We start from the raw sequence: 18,543 nt of genomic DNA, 5'->3' as shown, positions 1-18,543 counted from the left end.
AAGATCCCCCCAGATACTGAGTCTGGATCCTCCTACCCCTCCTCCCTGCCTCCAGGACCTGAGCGTAATGCTGGGTGTGGAGGTGTTTGCAGAGCTGCCAGCTGGGAGGAAGTGGCACGGGAATTCCCAGGTGCTGCTCTCAGCCTCACACCCGCGGGGATGGTGCCAAGAACACCGCAGGGATCCCCGAGGCTGGGCAAGTGGAAAACGAAGGACGAAGTCCCCCACATTCAACCATGTCCTCTGCCGGCATCGCCCTCGGCCTAGAGTTTCTTCCTTCGAGGGTCAGCGAGGACGCGCTGGACGGGTCCCGAGCAAGCAGTGAAAAGGGAGGAGCCTTGCAAAGATGACCCGGCGAGGGGTACCCAGGCCTACGAACAAAAGAAGTGGGGTCTGCTCACGGTGCCCGAGGAGTGAGTGACGCGGAAATTGGGGACGCTGCCCCCCTTCCGGGAGATGGCCCGGGCTGCAGGCGACACGCACAGGGCGTAGCACGCTGGAGCCGGCGGGAGGGGTGGGCGCGAGCGCTCTCAGGGTCTCACGCGGCTCGGAGGCGCGGCGCGCATGCTCAGTCTGGCACCTCTCCGGGCGGGGCGGGAGACCCAGCGCTCCGAGGCGGGGGGAGTAGCGCTCGCGCAGCCGCCCCTCACAGGAGCGGGCTCAGCGGCTGCTGCAGCGCTCAGCGCCGGGGCCCTGCCGGAGCCGGGTCTAGCATGTGCCGCGTCTCCCCGGCGGTGGCGACGGCGGCTCCTCTGCAGCAACAGCGGCAGCAACGGCCGCCATGGCCAAGTCCAGCGCGGAGCTCACCCGCGAGCTGCAAGGTACGAGGCTGCGGTGGTCTCCGGGACGCCCCGTCCGGGAGCCTCCCAGACCCAGTGCGTTCCTCCCCGCGGTACACCCCGGTGCCTTCCGCCCCTCATGCATCCGGTTCCAAGGCAGCTCCCTGCCCCTGCATCCCAGCTCGGGGCATCGCTGTCCCAGAGCATCCTCCGCTGCCCCTCGCCTCACCCCGTCAGGACCTACGTGTCCCAGAGCCGCCCGTCCTGATCTTCAGTGACAGGTGCAGTCCCTTCACGCTCCCTGGGGCCGACTCTCAGCGATTCTGGCCCATCCCTCGGCGAAGCATCCAGTGTCCCCTCCGGAGAATCCCCGTTTCCCCGCCGGGCGGGGCCAGGCCAGCCCTGCCGGGTGATGGGAGCTGCCCCAGGTCCTGACCTCCTCTGGCCTCAACACCCTCCCTCCTCTGGGCCCGGCCCCGGAACTGGCTCCAGAGGCCCCCTAGCGCCCCGGCCAGTGGGGCAAAGAAGGGAGTCAGGGAAAAGGGCCTGGACTGGAACTAAAACCAGGAGCAGGGTCTACTGAAGCTTATCTACCACAGCCCGCATCCCAGCCTGCCCCCTTCTCTCTACCCCACACCCACACCTCACGGCCTCTCCTGTTTGCCTGGTTCTCAGACTCAGACCAAACCAAGGCCCGACCCCCGAGCACTGCCAACCCTGACCCCCAGAGGCAGGAGCACAGGCTTGCCCACGCAGAGACCAGGACGCTCAAGGATACTCAGAGGCACGCTGCCCCGTGGCGATTTCCCACAGCTCCACAGGCACACAAACACAATCATGAGATGTGTGTACACACATCTTTACAGAAGCCGCACACACACGCACGCACACGCACACACACTGGGATATCTGGATGAATCTGCCAGCAGATGGGTATGGAACTCATTTAAACACTAACTCCTTCCTACCCCGCAGCTCCCACCCACACCAGAGCTGGCTGGCTCTGTGCCCCTTTCACAACTGCAGACACAGCATACTCATTCACACTTACCCATCCCCACCAAGGCCACACACGGCTCCCTGGCATCTTCTTTACATGCGTAGTAAAAGGTAGACACTCACACCCAGACCACCTAGAATGCAGCCGAAGGGATATCCTCCACACCCCTACACACTGACTCACTCTGTATGTGTTGACAGCTGCTGGAGTGCACGGGTTGGAAAAATCCTTCACACTCTCCCACAGTGTCACTCAGCTACTGTCCCCCGACTCAGGAACGTCAGGAGCCAGAGTTTTCTCCACACCCCACTGCCTTTCTAATAGAAAGAGAAAAGTCACCCAAGAAGGAAAGGTCTCGGTCCCTGTCCTTCTCGGTCTCTCTCTGATTCTCTCTCCTCTCCTCTGCCCCTGCCCCTGGAGAGCCTCGGGTTTGCGGGGGCGGCCAGGGTCAGGGGAGCTCTGAGCAGCCCACCACCCACCTGCAGACAGCATCCGGAGGTCCCTGAGCCAAGCGGCTGTGCTCCAACAACATCGTGTCAAGCTGGAGACGAAGCCCAAGAAGTTCGAGGACCGAGTCCTGGTGAGGACACTGGGCCGGGGGAGGGGGGGGGTCAAGAGCACCTGGGCTGGTGAGGGCAAGGAGCCTGGGGGGACAGGGGAGACAGAGGTGGAGGGAGAGCTGAGAAGACATAGCCTGGGGGCAGGGGGAGCCTGGACGGGGTGGATGTCTAGGAGCCTAGGGTGGGGCATGTGAGAGAGGGGGGACTTCCAGAGCAGAGGGTCAGCTGGCAGGGGGTGCACACAGGCTGAGGGGGCTAACAGAGGGCAGGGTGACTAGGGCCTAGGAAGCTGCCGTTTGCTGCTGACGTTCTTTTCCCCTCTCTGAAGGCCCTGACCTCCTGGCGCCTCCACATTTTCCCCCTTAAAGTCCCAGCCAAGGTGAGTTGGGCCGATGAGCCGGAGAGCACCTGGCGTGCTCCCCTCTGAGCCCGGCAGCCAGGCCCTGACCATGAGCTGGGCATCCCCGTGTCCCCTCCCCCCAGGTGGAGAGCTCCTTCAATGTCCTGGAGATCCGCGCCTTCAACACGCTCAGTCAGAACCAGGTGAGCACCAGGGCTCGGGCCCCACTCCTGGGCCAGCGGGAGGAGGGAGCCCGCACCTGAGGCCCTGCTGCTTCCTCTCCCCCAGATCCTAGTGGAGACAGAGCGTGGCATGGTGAGCATGCGGCTGCCATCGGCCGAGAGTGTGGACCAGGTGACGCGACATGTGAGCTCTGCCCTCTCCAAGGTCTGCCCTGGCCCTGGGTGAGTGGCAGAGGAGGAGTCTCTCAGGGGTCAGACAAGGAGACCTCCTTCCTCCCTCCCTCCTTCCCCTGGGCCCCCGAGACATCAAGGCGAAGAGCTCTTGTGTCCCTATTCCTGCTTTTCCTGGGGATCCAGAAGCTATAACAGGGTAAGAATTGAGAGCCTCTTTCCACCCATCTTGGGATGGATTTGTTCATTTTCCAGGAGTCTAATCCGGCGTGGAAATGCAGATACCCCAGAAGGGCCCCGAGACACGTCCCCCAACTCTGAGACTTCCACGTCCACCACTCACAGCGTCTGCGGTGAGCAGGGGCAGACTTGAGGAAAGTGGGGCCTACACCACCCTGCCCCTTGCTCAGAGTCCTCTGTGTACGGGCCTTTGCCTGCCCTGAGACTCCACGGCTCCCAGACCTCAGAGGTTCATGAACCCAGGACACTGGTGCATAAAGTGACCTTGACCTTTCCTTGAACTCCAAGCCTGTTCCCCACCCCCTTACCGCTCAAGGAGCCAGCCCATCTCCTGCCCCACAGGTGGCTTCTCCGAGACCTACGCCGCCCTGTGCGACTACAATGGGCTGCACTGCCGTGAGGAGGTGCAATGGGTGCGTTGGGCCAGGACCGGCAGGCGGGCAGGTGGGACCCAGAGGGAGGGGGCAGAGGAGGAGGAGGAGGGAAGCAGGTGTGAGCCAGTTCCACCTCTCCAAGGATGTGGACACCATCTATCATGCCGAGGATAACCGGGAGTTCAATCTTTTGGATTTCAGCCACTTGGAGAGCCGGTAAGCAGATGGGGTAGAGACTCAAGCCCCCATTCCAGCCCCAGCCCAGCCCTGGCCCTTCTAGGCTCTCCCTTCTGGTCCTACCCACAGCCCAGGCTGTGTCTCCCAGCCCCCACCCCCCCTGCCTTCCACCCATCTAGGCTTTCCCCAGCCCAACCACCCCAGCCCTAGTCTCTTCCTCCCGGCCCTAGCCACCTGCTCACCACCTTTCTGCCGCCCTCAATCTCCCCACAGAGACTTGGCCCTAATGGTGGCAGCCCTGGCCTACAACCAATGGTTTACCAAACTCTACTGCAAGGACCTGCGGCTGGTAGGGTCTAGGAGGGGCCGTGGGGAGGGGAGAGTACTGCCCTCTCTGGCTCCTGGTCACATGACCCCCTCTGTCCTCAGGGCTCTGAAGTGCTAGAACAGGTGCTACACACCCTGAGCAAGTCGGGGAGCCTCGAAGAGCTGGTGCTGGACAACGCCGGGCTTAAGACGTGAGGCCAGTCTCCTCCTTGGGCAGTGGTACCCCCTTGATGTAGTCTTAGGGCCCCAGAACCTCAGAGCATGATACGGGCCTCTGCACCATCTCATCCAGCTCCTCACCGTACAGAAGAGGCCCAAAGAGGGCACAGAGCAAGCCAGCCTAAGCCTCCTGACCCCCAGCTCCACAGCCTTCCCCCGTACCTCCATGCCCCGTCCCCTTCTGCCGTCAGCCACCGAGCAGAGTGCGCTGCTCCAGTCTCGAGGCCCCTAAGCTGGGCTTTGTCTCAGCACAACTTCCCAGGTATTCCGGAGTGACGGCAAGCTCCCTGGCAGGCCCCGAGCTGCTCCCCACCTGCGGGGGCCTCCAAACGTTGCAGCCCCAGCCAGGCAGGCAGGTGGAGGAGGAGGGGAAGCCCAGGGCCTGGGACAAACACATCCTTCCTCCCCTTCCCTGAAGGGACTTTGTCCAGAAGCTGGCCGGGGTATTTGGGGAGAACGGGAGCTGTGTGCTGCATGCCCTCACTCTGTCCCACAACCCCATCGAGGACAAGGGTGAGCCCCAGCCCTGAATCCTACCCCCCATCACAACGCAGACCCCTATCCCAGCCCAGAGCCCAACCCGGTCTGAACAGGGGCTCTCCGACCTGATGCCAGCCCCTGCCCCAATATGCCATCCTTGACCCCAGGCCCATACCACACTCAAGCGCCCAGTCTGGCTCTGCACCACCTGCCCCCACTGCCCATCTCTCAGTGGGCCCCTTTCTCTCTCCACTCCCCAGGTTTCCTCAGCCTGAGCCAGCAGCTCCTCTGCTTCCCCACTGGCCTCACCAAACTGTGCCTGGCCAAGACTGCCATTTCCCCTCGAGGTACCTGCCCCGGGACCCCGACCTCTGACTCTGACCCTCCCCCTCCCCCAGCACTGCCTGGGTGTCGAGTCCCAGAGGTGTACCCATACACTCACACGGCATCCCAGGGATCAAAGAAGGGAAAGGAGCCACATTTGGAGAGTGGGGAAGAGTTGTATGCAAGGGGAAGAGTTCATGGGGGTGGCCAACCCAGCCCAGTGCCCGCTGTGCTCAGGGCTCCAGGCGCTGGGCCAGACCTTCGGGGCCAACCCAGCCTTTGCCAGCTCCCTTCAATACCTGGACCTGAGCAAGAACCCTGGGCTGCTCGCCACAGATGAGGCCAACGTGAGTCCACGAATATAGCCTCAAGCCCCTGCAGAGGCCCACTCGGGTTTCAGGGCCTGAGGTCCTGGGGAGGGGAGGGGTTCTGTCACCCCTTCACTTGCAACCCCTCTGTCCTTCCTTCCCAGGCCCTCTACAGTTTCCTGGCCCAGCCCAATGCCCTGGTGCACCTGGACCTGGCGGGGACTGACTGCGCCATCGACTTGGTGAGGGGCTGGTGACGGGGCAGCCAGCCTGTGGTGATCCGGGGAGGCTGGGGTGGGTCACCCCCTCCTTGAGTACAGAGGTGGGCAGAGCTGGCAGGATGGCTTCAGGTTCAGCTGAATTACAAATCAACGCCAAAGCTCACACCTGTGCAGCATTTTATCCGTGCGCCGCCAAGGCTGTGCTGGCTGTGCCTGAAAGCCAGCCCGGATCTGTTCCTCAGCCGTGAGCCCCAGCGTAGCGCTGAGTCCACCGGAGGAAAGGACTCCTTCCCTAACTTGAACCAGGCACCTTATGAGCTTGTGGGCACCCTGGCTTTACACATCCACTGCCTATGAGCCTCTCACCCCCTGGGGGCCAGGCAGGTGGGAGTTGACCCACTTTCCACAGAGGGGAAACTGAGGCTTGAAGAGGCTAAGTAGGCAGGCGCAGCGGGGCCCTCACAGACTGACCGCAGAGGACGAAGCGCCAGGACCTTGGTTGGGGGGGAGGAGGGAGTCCTTGTCGCCCCTCCCAGAAGCCCTCCCAGCCCGGTGAGACGCACCCTGTCTCCACCCCACAGCTTCTGGGCGCCCTGCTCCACGGCTGCTGCTCCCACCTCACCTACCTCAACCTGGCGCGCAACAGCTGCTCCCACAGGTGGGAGCACAGGGGTGCAGGGAGGGGCGGGGCAAGTCGTGGGCACCCCCTCCCTTGCTGACCCCAGGCATCTCCGCAGGAAGGGTCGGGAGGCCCCGCCTGCCTTCAAGCAGTTCTTCAGCAGCACCTACACCCTGAGCCACATCAACCTGTCGGCCACGAGGCTGCCCCTGGAGGCCCTCAGGTCGGGTGGGTGCAGGGTTGGGGGGCGTCCGAGGGGGAACCCTGGGAGAAGGGGGTGAGGGGTAAAGGCGGGCCTGCTGACCTTCCTCCCACAGGGCGCTGCTCCAGGGCCTCTCCCTCAACAGTCACCTCAGTGATCTGCACCTGGACCTCAGCAGCTGTGAGGTGAGCCCTCAGTCCCCCACCCATCACCCCACCGTTCATTTCCCTAAGTTAAGCTCTGGCTCCGTCCTGCCTCCGCGCTACCCCTCAGCGACCCGCCCCCGCCCTGACCTCACCCCCACTTTCCCCTCTCCGTCTGTGGTCTGCGGCCCTCTTTCTAGAGGTCATTTTCAGTCTCCAGATCTCCTCGCTGACCGCTTTGGGGTGGGAGATACCAGGCTTTCCCACCAGATGGCAGGAGCGAGCTGTCTCCAGAGCAGCAGCCTGGACATTTTTCTGGCTGAAGGGAGGGGAGAGAGCCCTAGGGAAGGATCTGGTATAGAGCAGGGGCCTCCAGATTTCACACCCGAGAAGACCTGGTCTGACCTTGAATCCTGGCATGACGCCTCTTATCTCTAAGCATTAAAGGTGCCCTGTCTTCCACCCACACCCTGTCCCTGCAGCTCCGCTCAGCTGGAGCCCAGGCTTTGCAGGAGCAGCTGTGGGCTGTCACCTGTGTGGGCAGCCTGGACCTGTCAGACAATGGTGAGTGGGGGCGCTTCCCTTCCTGGGGGCCAGGTGCGGACAGGGGCCTAGAGCACGGGGGAGAAGCCCTAAGGAGACTCCAGTGAGCTTCGGGCCTCAAGGCCAGGCCTCTCCCATCTACTGGCCAGGGTTCGACTCGGACCTCCTGACACTGGTGCCCGCACTGGGCAAGAACAAGTCCCTCAAGCACCTGTTCCTGGGCAAGAACTTCAACGTCAAGGCCAAGTGAGGGCCCCTGCCTATACCCACAGACCCTCACTCCATCATCACCTATCCTTGTGGCTCACTGTGTTCCCCTTGACCGCCCCTCCACTGCTCCACTAACATGACCCCAGCACCCTCCCCTCCTACTCTGAGCCCCGACTCCCCGCAGGACCCTGGAGGAGATCCTCCACAAGCTGGTGCAGCTAATCCAGGAAGAGGACTGTGTGAGTGCCTGGGCCTGGGAGGGGACCTGCAGTGACAGGGGCTGCAGGGACTGGGCCAAACCCCCGACTTGCCCACACAGTCCTTGCAGTCACTGTCAGTGGCAGACTCCCGGCTGAAGCTTCGCACCAGCATCCTCATCAACGCCCTGGGCAGCAACACCTGCCTGGCGAAGGTGGATCTGAGCGGCAATGGCATGGAGGACATCGGGGCCAAGATGCTGTCTAAGGCCCTGCAGATAAACTCCTCCCTCAGGTGGGGCCCACACCTGGACCCTCTCACCTGGAGCCCTAGCCCTCCCCCACGCACATACATGCCCTCCCTGCTGCCTCGCTGCTCTGTACCCCAGCTTCCAGGAGACCCTTAGTCCCAGGACCATCTCTGAGTCAGCCTCATTACCCAGGAAAAGAGGGAAGGCTCCCGAGGGGGATGTGTCCCCTCCCCCTAAGAGAGACCCCGAGGGAGGGGTAATACGCTAATGCTCACCCTTTCCCCAGAACTATCCTATGGGATCGGAACAATACGTCTGCCCTAGGCTTTCTGGACATTGCAAGGGCCCTGGAGAGGTGAGTAGACCAGGGCCCTGCCCTGATGCTAGCCCCCAGCTTCCCTGTACCTGGACCAGGCCTGAACTACACCAGCCCCACCCCAGTCCACCTGACCTACTTGCATAGAAGTGTTAGGAAGGACCACAGAAGAGGGAAATGGTCAGCAAGAGGTGGGGTCTGGGGAACAGGAGGTTCTATCCCACCCAGCTGAGCCACTCTGTCCCACAGCAACCGTACGCTGCGCTTCATGTCCTTCCCCGTGAGCGACATCTCTCAAGCCTACCGCAGTGCCCCTGAGCGTACCGAGGACGTCTGGCAGAAGGTGGCGGCCTGAGCAGGGTGGAACCTGAGGGGCAGGGGCCCGCCCACATCCCCTGGCCCTCACCCCACCCACCCATCATCACCTCCAGATCCAGTGGTACTTGGTGAGGAACAACCATTCTCAGACGTGCCCGCAGGAACAGGCTTTCAGGCTGCAGCAGGGCCTGGTGACCAGCAGCGCCGAGCAAGTAAACGTTTCCCTCCGAGACACAGGGGGCACACGTGGGGCATGCAGGGCACAGGGCTGATGTGATGGAGCGCAGGTCGGGGCGGGAGGGGTCATGAGAGAGGCATCGTGTGGTGCCCATAAGTGGATTGAGCATGTGGGAGAGCAAAAAGACAGGACGTGCAGAACGTGGGCCCCAAACATGAGAGAACATGTGTGCAAACAGCGGGGGTCCCAGACAAGGGGTCCCAGGACTGTGGGAGCTCCACTGAGTGTTCAAGAGGGCATCCCAAGAAGAAGAGGGAACAGGCCATCGGGAGACATCACCCTTACCCCTGTCGGTGCCAGCACCAGTAGCACTGCCCAAGGGGGCCCAGAAATGGGGCGCCTGGGGGCCCGCCTGGGAAGGTGGAGATGCAGGAGTCCCCCTGACACTCCTGCCGCCTGTGATGCAGATGCTGCAGCGGCTGTGCGGACGGGTGCAAGAGGAGGTTCGGGCGCTGAGGCTGTGCCCCCTGGAGCCCGTGCAGGATGAGCTGCTCTATGCTCGGGACCTCATCAAGGATGCCAAGAACTCCCGGGCGGTGAGCCCTCCGCAGCCCCGCCCTCCCCTGACGGTCTAGAGAGCCCAAGAAGGCCAGCCCAGGAGTGTCCAGGCCCAGGAGCGCCCATGGACAGCACTGCCTGTCCCCCCAAGTTTTCATGGCCTCCTAGGCCGGGGACCCAGCGAGGCCAGACTGTGACCTACTGATCAGAGCCCCTTTCTTCCCCAGCTGTTTCCCAGCCTCTATGAGCTGGGCCACATGCTGGCCAACGACGGACCCGTGAGGCAGAGGCTGGAGTCAGTAGCCAGCGAGGTGTCCAAGGCTGTGGACAAGGAGCTGCAGGCAAGTCCTGGGGAGGGAGCCCGGTGCTGACCAAGGCCCTAAGCACGGGCTGAGGCCAGCACGGGAGGATTACCGTGGGCAAGAAGGAGTTGCAGAGCTGAGAGCACCTACACTCCCACTGTGCCAAGGCATTGCTAGAGACCCGGCCTCAGATATTTGCTGCTCGTTTCAACCTTAGCCCCTGAACCCTGAGCTCTCCCTCTGGACTCTGATCCTTGGACTGACTCTCCCCTGTCCATGTGTCCATGTGGTAGGATGCAAAGGACACTGACCAGGATGTGGGGAAGCCTGAGTGTCCAAGGCTCTGCTGCTAACCAGCCCTGTGACCTTGGCCGGCCCCTCAGTCTCCCCACGGGGGGCTGGAATAGACAGGCTGGAGTCTCTTCCACTGTGGGGCCAGCCCTGACCCCGCCCTCCTTGGGGCTCTGGCCTCCTTTCCCCACGTACTAGGTGATCCTGGAGTCCATGGTCAGCCTAACGCAAGAGTTATGCCCCGTGGCCATGCGGGTGGCTGAAGGGCACAACAAGATGCTGAGCAATGTGGCTGAGCGCGTCACTGTGCCCCGGAACTTCATCCGAGGGGCGCTGCTGGAGCAGGCGGGGCAGGACATTCAGAACAAGCTGGAGTGAGAGGCGGGGGTGGGACTGGAGGGGGGGGCTGGACTAGGCCTGGAGCACTTAGGGACTTGGGGGGGCCCAGCCATCAGCAATGAATAATGAATGACACAATCTACATTACGAGGGATGAATCTTTAACCAACTGCAACCTTGCTATTCAGGGTCTGACTCATCTCTGCCCTAGCAGTCTAAATGCTGAGCTGGGGTTTAGGAGTCCGAACACTGCACACATGTGTACACGTACACACAGCCGCGCACATACCCCCAGGAACTGACCTCTAGAAACAGAGCACAGCCTCCTCGGAGGTGTGGACAAAGAATTGGGGTGCGTGGACTGCGCTGCCCATCCCCCCAAGTTTTCACGGCCCCTAGAGCTCTCTCTCATTCCAGTCTGGGTGCCACCTCTCACTAAAATGAAGGAAAATTATTACACAAACCCGTGAAATGGCCAAGCTCAAGAAGTGCTGGTTCCTGCTCTTACAGCAGAGACGGGCAGAATTCACTCAACACCTCAGTTTACCTTGCTCTGTCCCACTGGAGCTCCAGGGGCCGGACCCAGAGCCCCTCTGCCCCTCCTTGCCCTCAGTTCGTCTTCGTCCACCCTCCGCCTCCACACACGCCTAGGCTGGAAGGGCTGTGGGTGGAGCTGGGTGGTGGATCCCAGGTGCCTCATACAGCAGCTGTGTTCTCCGTGGGCAGCCGGGGCGGCTGGCCCGCCCCCTCAGGCGTCTGGGGAAGGCTGGGGCAGAGGCTCAGGGGCAGGGAAGGAGGAGCTGAGCCACGCCCCTGTGCCCACAGTGAAGTGAAGCTCTCAGTTGTCACCTACTTGACCAACTCCATAGTAGACGAGATCCTGCAGGAGCTGTACCACTCCCACAAGAGCCTGGTAAGACTTCTGGGCCTCAGCCAGGCCCAGACATGTCCTCCACCCCGCATCGCCCACACCTTCCCCCACCGGCCCTCCCTGTCAAGGTCCTGGGCGGTGGGCGGCCTCCTTGGGATCCTGTTCACACCTGTCCTTCCCTAGGCCCGACACCTGGCCCAGCTAAAGACACTGTCAGATCCGCCAGGGGGGCCGTGCCAAGGACAGGATCTGTCCTCCCGGGGCCGAGGCCGGAACCATGACCGTGACGAGACCACAGATGATGAACTTGGGACCAACATCGTGAGCACCCCCACTCCCCTCCTTAACCTTGGTCCTGCCCCTGCCCCTGCAAAACACTGTCCCCTTCTACTTCCCTGGACTCCACTCTCTGCCCCTCCCCGGTCTCATCCCCTTGCCCCGATCCCGCCCAGCCTCTTCCCTTGTCCCATTGCCTCAGCCGCCTAAGGACAGGGAAGCGGGATGGACTCTAAAGAGAAGGCTTTATGAGGAATGGGAGGCTCCAGGCGAGGCTCCTGGCGTTTGCCACCTGGCCCCACCGTATGCCTCCGTCTCTGCAGGACACCATGGCCATCAAAAAGCAGAAACGCTGCCGCAAGATCCGGCCAGTGTCTGCCTTCATCAGTGAGTCTTCCAGCCTCCGCACTGATGGCCCTGATTCCCTTTCTTTTATCTCTGCCTCTCCAGCCTGCTTTCTCCCTGTCCCTCTAACGCTGCTCTCCCCACAGGTGGGAGCCCTCAGGACATGGAAAGCCAGCTGGGGAGCCTGGGGATCCCCCCTGGCTGGTTCTCAGGACTCGGGAGCAGCCAGCCCACAGCTAGTGGCTCTTGGGAAGGTCTATCTGAGCTGCCCACTCATGGCTACAAACTAAGGCATCAAACACAAGGGAGGCCCCGGCCCCCCAGGACCACCCCTCCAGGACCTGGTCGGCCCAGCGTGAGTCCCTAAAGCCCCACAGGAGGACCAACTCCACTTAGCAGTGCCAGAGCCAGAGATTCTAGCTCTAGGACACCAGTGCCAGAGGTACTAGCCTTGGGGGATTCGGCAGGGGCCCAGGCAGGCCGTGGAACCGAAGAAGAGGAGTTATCCGGATTGGATGGAGCTAGACCTTGTCACAGATAGGAAATCTCTGTCTGCTAGACAGTGGCAGTTCTCCTTTTGGTGAGAGAGAGTCAAGAGTCACCAAGTTTAAGAAATGCCCAGGTATCCTGAGGTCTAAGTTTCCATGGGGCCAAGGAGAGGCAAGTCCAAGTCCAAAGGGGAAGGCCTTGAGTGGATGGGAGGAGGGCTTCCTCACCCAGATGGGATATCCTACAGGACTTTCCTCCCAGCAGGCGCCAGTACCTGGGACCCGTCAGGAGAACGGGACGGCCACCCGCCTGGATGAGGGGCTGGAGGACTTCTTCAGCCGAAGGGTTATGGATGAAAGCTCCAGGTGTGGTGCCCAGGCACACCCCCAATTTCAGCAGGCCCCGAGGCCCTGGAGGGCTCCCGTGTCCACCCATCTCCCAGAGAGCCCTCTCCAATGGCAGTGCTCCAAATCCAGTCTCTCTGGGAGATTCCCCCACGTTCTCTTTCCTCCACACCGAGCCCTTAGCCCATGTTCTCTGAATGTTCTCTGAATCCCCTCATGACAGCAGAAAAGAATGGGACCAGAGTGAACCACCACAGCGGGGTTGGGGTTGGGGGGATAGCAGGCCCTGGAATGGGGTGACGGTTAGTGGTACCAGGCCTGGAGGGTGTGTTCTGTCACTGTCCTGCACACACTCCCCGGCATCTCGCCAGAAGGAACTGGGTCACTTGGAGAGGCTGAGAGGAGATGGGGGGAGGGGTGCCTGGGAGGGAAGAGGCTGCTGGAGGGTTGTGACAGGGAAGGTGAGGACACCATCCCCTGAGAATAGGTGGAAAGGGTTATGGAACGGCAGGAAAGACTAGATGAGACAGGATAGCTGGAGGTTCCGGAGAGCCAGGACTGGCCTAACGCCAGCACCACCCTGGGCCCTGAACGACCTCGGCATCTGACCGAGGTATCTCCCCACGACTTTGTCACTAACCCACCCCGACCCTGCCCAGCTACCCCCGGACTCTGAGGACCCTGCGGCCAGGCCCCTCGGAGCCGCCACTCCCTCCTCTCCAGAAGAAGAGGCGCCGAGGCTTGTTTCACTTTCGCCGGCCCCGGAGCTTCAAGGGGGACAGGGGGCCAGGGTCCCCCACCATCGGGCTCCTCCTCCCTCCGCCCCCGCCCCCGCCCCCGACTCAGGAGAGCCCCCCCAGCCCAGATCCCCCCAGCCTCGGCAATAATTCCTCCCCCTGCTGGAGCCCAGAAGAGGAGAGCAGGCTCCTCCCTGCATTTGGCGGGGGCCGGGGGCCTTCCTTCCGCGAGAAGATGGTAAGTGAGGCAGGGGTGCTGAGTCCTGGTTTGCTGCCCCACACATAGCCCATCCACGCACCCCACGCTAGGCAATTAACGGGAGATTGTTAGCACTCGGGAACTTGGTCATTCCAGTTCCTCGCTCCTGGGTTCCTTGGGCTAAGCCTGGTGACGCAGCGCATGCTGGGAGTCCACCATGCAAATAAGGGCAGTGGAAAGACTCAGAGGGTCTGGATAGGGCTTCCCCAGGCAGAGGGCTCTGAGGGGTTGGGGGCCTCCCCTGCTCCCTTGCTGCCTGTGGAGCCCCTTCTCCATCGGGAACTGATTCTAAACCCGAAACCTTGTTTCAGGGCACCGACGGGGCAGAGCCTGGGGAGGGGGGCCAGGCCCCTGGGACAGCACAGCAGCCAAGGGTCCACAGTGTCGCCCTTCCTGGGTTGGGAAGAGCCAAGGGTTGGAGCTTCGATGGGAAACGAGAGGTGAGCGGAACCTGGGGAGGCGAACTGAGGGTCCCGTGGGTCCCTGCATACCACCCTCCCCTCCCCACGGCCCTGCAGTTGGTAGGTCAGTGGAGAGAGCGACACTCTGGAGTAGAAAGTGTCAGCTGCAGTTCTGCCCCTACACTTGCCGCACAACCCTGGACAACTCACTCTGGAGCCTCTGCTTCCTTATAAATTGTGTGGCCCTAAAAATACTTACCTCTAGAGCTGTTTCCCAAATTTTGATTTGATTACCACTTTTATGACTGCTTTTCACCTTCTCCACATACCACGGCATTATTTACATAATATTTTTATTTAAATCAACTCACCTTTTTTTGAAGATAAATTTATTTATTTATTTACTTACTTATTTATAGCTGCGTTGGGTCTTCATTGCTGCGCGCGGGCTTTCTCTAGCTGCGGCGAGCGGGGGCTACTCTTCATTGCGGTGTGCGGGCTTCTCATTGCGGTGGCTTCTCTTTTCGCGGAGCACGGGTCCTAGGCGCATGGGCTTCAGTAGTTGTGGCTCGTGGGCTCTAGAGCGCAGGCTTAGTAGTTGTGGCGCACGGGTTTAGTTGCTCTGCGGCATGTGGGATCTTCCCGGACCAGAACTCAAACCTGTGTCCCCTGCATTGGCAGGGGGATTCTTAACCACTGAGCCGGCAGGAAATCCCTCAACTCACCTTTTTAAACTCAGTCTGGACCTAAGCATTCTCATCTTTAGAATCACAGGCTTGTTGTACTAGTCATGTTTTTTTCTACTACACATAAAATAAACACATATTAAAATAACCGTATGTTCATTCGTGTAAACCATTTCTTATGCCCCTAGGGGTGGTATGAGTGCCACTCTTTGGGGAAAACAGTCCGAATGTCTAGGGACTAATGAGATGCTAGAGCAGAAGCCCCTTGCTAACTGCAGTCCCCACGCAGAAGGGACTTTTTTAATGACCTGACTCAGCTGTCCTTTCAGGGCCCAGGCCCAGACCTGGAGGGCAGCGTCCAGCCTTGGCAGAAACGGCGCTCCTCGGACGATGCAGGTGAGAATGATCGCCCTCACGTCCTTCCTTTGCCCCGTCTCTCAGGGCCCCTGCTAACATGCCTTTTCCCCTTTCCCCTTTCCCATCCCCTCCCTCCACTCCAGGGCTTGGAGCCTGGAAGCCCCCACCACCACCCCAAAGCACCAAGCCGAGCTTCAGTGCCATGCGCCGAGCAGAGGCCACGTGGCACATAGGTATGGAAAGCCTCTTCTCTGGCAGCAGCTCTGAAGGCCCGGGTTATGTCCAAAGAGACAGAAGCCAACTAAGGGGGAGCAGTAAAATGTCAACACTGTGCAAATGCTTCAGTATAGCTACAAAACTACATCCAAAAGAAACAACCCAATCCAAAGAAAGGTCCCACAGAACAGAAGTGGCTTTGCCAGGCTTAGCCTACAAGGAACAACACTTCGTGGGCGGTTCGGGGAATTCTCTAGAGCGGGGGCCATCAGCAGAACGGCACCCTCTGTGAAGAAGGACTCTCTCTCTGCACCCCAGCTGGGGAAAGGGTGGGCAGTACCAGCCATACCAGGCCCACCTCCAACACTCCAGTCTCCCCCCAAAATAGTTCACCAGGCCATCCTCCGCTCACGCAGAAAGGTACCCCAGAGCAGGGGCAAGAGCCCCCTGCCTCGGAGGTCAGACACCCTGGGTGTTAAGTGCTGGCTCAGTCACCACCCACAGTGTTGACAGGTTATTCACCTTCCAGAAAAAGGACGGGGGAATCATAGTATGACACCTCCCTTCTGCTGGGTTCAGAGCACCTTTCACTTAGGGAGCAGCTAAAGGAAAGCCAGTCAGCTTGGCATCAGCCTCAGTTCCCCCAGGTCTGGAAGGTGACCCTCCAACAACAGTGACAGGGACAAATCTCCCTGGAGAGGTTGACACTCCCTTCCGTCCTCCACTCCCACCCCAGGGCTAGGGCATAAGGGCGCGGTGCGGAGCCAGGCTGGCCCGAGGCTTGGCAGTGCCTGAGCTCCTGCCCCGTCCTCCAAGGCCTACCCAGCGCCGGGGTCCTCTTCGCTGATGATCCCATCCCCCACACAGACTAGCTAAGACACCGGAAGAGGGGCTCCATCCTTCATTTAGGAGACGGTGATTGTCGGGTCCTCCCTGCACACACCCTAACCGCCGGCACCTTCCTGGGCTTCCTCACCCGCACCTCACAGATACACACACGGACAACCCCAAACACGTGGCACATCCTGGGGTCCAGGGTGCCTAAAGCCACGGAGGCAGGGTAGGGGGAATGGTGAGGGTGCCAGGCACCTCTCCTCCAGACTCACCATCTAAATCAGACTGGCGGAGAGTTCTAGGAGCGCCAGGTTGCAGCCTTGGCAGGGCGCCGGGGCACTGCAGCCCTGGATGGGCAGCCATGCCTGCGGAACCGGCAGGCCGCGGGCCCTGGCTCTGTCCCTGCTCTTCAAGAGGGTCAGCCAGAGCCCCCTGCAGAGGTGACAGGCTCAGGAGGATCCTGGGGACCATGAGAGCAGAAGGGGACATCCGAGGCAGAGACATGGGAGCAAGTGGGCTTGGAGGGGAAGGTCCTGGCCTCCAGGGCTTCACAGGAACAAGGGACAGGGAGGGCTGTGCAAGAATGTCTTTTCCTGCAGTTTCTTCTCTCTTCCCATCCCCCAGCTGAGGAGAGCGCCCCCAACCACAGCTGCCAGAGCCCCAGCCCAGCATCCCAAGATGGGGAGGAGGAGAAGGAGGGGGCCCTGTTCCCAGAGAGGACGGTTCCCGCCAGGAACGCCAAGGTGAGAGCCAGCAAGGCGGCGGGGAGGGCACTTTGAGGAGGCAGAAGGACAAACTGACTGACTGAGCATCTTCCTTCTGTGCCGGCTGCAGGACCCTCCTTTAGCTCTGCGGCCCCCCAAGCCGGTGGCTGTGCACAGGGGCCGCCGGCTCCCCCAGGAGCCAGGGGGCACGGAGGAGGCTGAGACTGGGGATGCGGCCCCAGGAATGAACAAACCCCGGCTGAGGCTGGGCTCCCAGCAGGACCAAGAGGAGCCTGAGGTCCAAGGTCTGCCACCTGGCTAAAGGGGGTGTGGGGCACCTCTGGGGCCTTGCTGCCCACATCGGGTCCCTTCCTGGGCACAGGATGAGTGACAGACAGCCAGAAGTCATAGCCTGGATGAGTGCCCAGCCTGTGAGCCCCACTCATGGGCCAGGCCTGCCTTGACTGTCATTTCAGGGCCCCCAGATCCGGGCCGCCGGACTGCCCCCCTGAAGCCCAAGAGGACACGGCGGGCACAGTCCTGTGACAAGCTGGAGCCTGATAGAAGACAGCCCCCTGACCCCACAGGTGCCAGAAGGGGGGGCTAGAGGGTGGTCCCCCTTCCCACCCATCCATGTGACGAGGCCGCCCACACGGCGTGGCTGGCTCTCCCTGCCTGGGAAACAGGACTCCCTGGATTTCCCCCAGCAGGAGCCAGCGAGCCAGGAACAGGGTGACAGCCGCTGCAGCACCCCCCCAGCCCTCCTCTCGACATGTGCCTCACAAGGACTCAGACCCCCACCCATCCCCGCACCTCCAGGCCCTTCTGCCAGCCCCTGTCCCACGGACGCAGTACAGCAGGATGAGGCCTGGGGGTCAGGAAGGGAGGGAGCAGCCTGGAGAGAGAGGTTCTGCTTGCTCTGCAGACCTGGGGCGTGGGCGGTGTCTCCTCACCTGGGAGGGCAGATCTGTCCCTCTGTCCCCAGGGGCTCTCTCTCCACTTGTATAGAATAAAAAAACCAAAATCACCGCCTGCCCGAGTCTCTGCTGTTCTCCCCATTCTCTGCTCCCATTTCCCACCAGCTGCTCCCCTTCCCTCAAGCCCCACAGTGGGGGAGAGTGGGGAACATGCCCCCCAGAGATGGGGCTAGAGCTCTAAGGGGAGAGGTAGGAAAGGCTGGAGAGCTGCTGGATGGGAGGGGACTCAGAAGTCCCCAAGAAGGGTGGCTGTTATGTGCAGGGTCTTGGCTGGGCTGGCTGGAGCAGCGGGGGCACCAACACCAGTGTGTGTTGGGCTTTGGGGAGGTGCAGTGGGAATGGGGAGATCCCAGTGTCCCAGGAAGAGACTGGGGAGCAGTGTGCTCTGTGTGTGTGTGTGTGTATATACGTTTATGCACAGGCAGGCTCACTAATGGTGGAATTAAATGGTACTGTGTCATCCTGGGGGCACCATCAGTAGTCAGAAATCTCAACAGTAGAGTGGCCTGCAGGTGAGCGGAAGTGCCCAGGGCAGGAGAAGATCGATAATTAAAATTAATCGTTTCTCATCAGTGTACTAACAAATACCAGCTTGGCATTCAAGACTGGGCTCAGGGACTTCCCTGGTGGCGCAGTGGTTAAGAATCCGCCTGCCAATGCAGGGGACACGGGTTCGAGCCCTGGTCCGGGAAGATCCCACATGCCGCGGAGCAACTAAGCCCGTGCACCACAACTACTGAGCCCGCATGCCACAACTATTGAAGCCCAAGCCCGTGCTCCACAGCAAGAGAAGCCACCGCAATGAGAAGCCCGCGCACCGCAACGAAGAGTAGCCCCCGCTCGCCGCAACTAGAGAAAGCCCGCGTGCAGCAGTGAAG

The 18,543-nt window shown here is 61.2% G+C and overlaps 1 protein-coding gene across 11 annotated transcripts; it reads left to right on the top strand.

Annotated features, from left to right (window-relative positions):
* Positions 1-49: 49 nt before the first annotated feature.
* CARMIL3 (capping protein regulator and myosin 1 linker 3) lies at positions 50-17,745 on the top strand. Of its 11 annotated transcripts, none has more exons than XM_073800629.1 (40): positions 50-821; positions 2,265-2,359; positions 2,668-2,718; positions 2,823-2,882; positions 2,968-3,083; positions 3,288-3,385; positions 3,615-3,685; positions 3,789-3,862; positions 4,097-4,172; positions 4,253-4,341; positions 4,788-4,882; positions 5,110-5,196; positions 5,411-5,520; positions 5,646-5,723; positions 6,284-6,360; positions 6,440-6,544; positions 6,639-6,708; positions 7,149-7,230; positions 7,359-7,455; positions 7,604-7,658; positions 7,739-7,911; positions 8,154-8,222; positions 8,433-8,526; positions 8,615-8,713; positions 9,147-9,275; positions 9,465-9,578; positions 10,029-10,204; positions 10,995-11,082; positions 11,224-11,361; positions 11,640-11,703; positions 11,808-12,016; positions 12,415-12,515; positions 13,154-13,469; positions 13,802-13,930; positions 14,907-14,973; positions 15,078-15,167; positions 16,609-16,727; positions 16,819-16,993; positions 17,165-17,275; positions 17,396-17,745. In XM_073800629.1, exons 1-40 carry the CDS (start codon positions 782-784, stop codon positions 17,422-17,424), a joined length of 4,116 nt encoding a protein of 1,371 aa, XP_073656730.1. In that variant the 5' UTR covers positions 50-781; the 3' UTR covers positions 17,425-17,745. The 11 variants fall into 11 exon arrangements, 8 of the variants coding, with proteins under 8 accessions (XP_073656730.1, XP_073656727.1, XP_073656729.1 ...); XM_073800626.1 differs by having other exon boundaries at positions 14,895-14,973; XM_073800628.1 differs by having other exon boundaries at positions 12,412-12,515.
* Positions 17,746-18,543: the final 798 nt, after the last annotated feature.

This window comes from Tursiops truncatus, chromosome 2 (genome assembly GCF_011762595.2).
Source record: "Tursiops truncatus isolate mTurTru1 chromosome 2, mTurTru1.mat.Y, whole genome shotgun sequence".
NCBI classification, from domain to species: domain Eukaryota; kingdom Metazoa; phylum Chordata; class Mammalia; order Artiodactyla; family Delphinidae; genus Tursiops; species Tursiops truncatus.
The sequence above is the reverse complement of the archived record's forward strand: the minus strand, read 5'-3'. Positions and strand labels throughout refer to the sequence as shown.

Excerpts from the sequence above, each read along its gene's own strand:
- CARMIL3 (XM_073800625.1), top strand. The coding sequence starts at position 782 with ATGGCCAAGTCCAGCGCGGAGCTCACCCGCGAGCTGCAAG. Across the intron at positions 9,276-9,464 it reads ATGCCAAGAACTCCCGGGCG|CTGTTTCCCAGCCTCTATGA; the intron begins GTGAGCCCTCCG and ends TTTCTTCCCCAG. Across the intron at positions 12,017-12,411 it reads CAGGACCTGGTCGGCCCAGC|CAGGCGCCAGTACCTGGGAC; the intron begins GTGAGTCCCTAA and ends CTTTCCTCCCAG.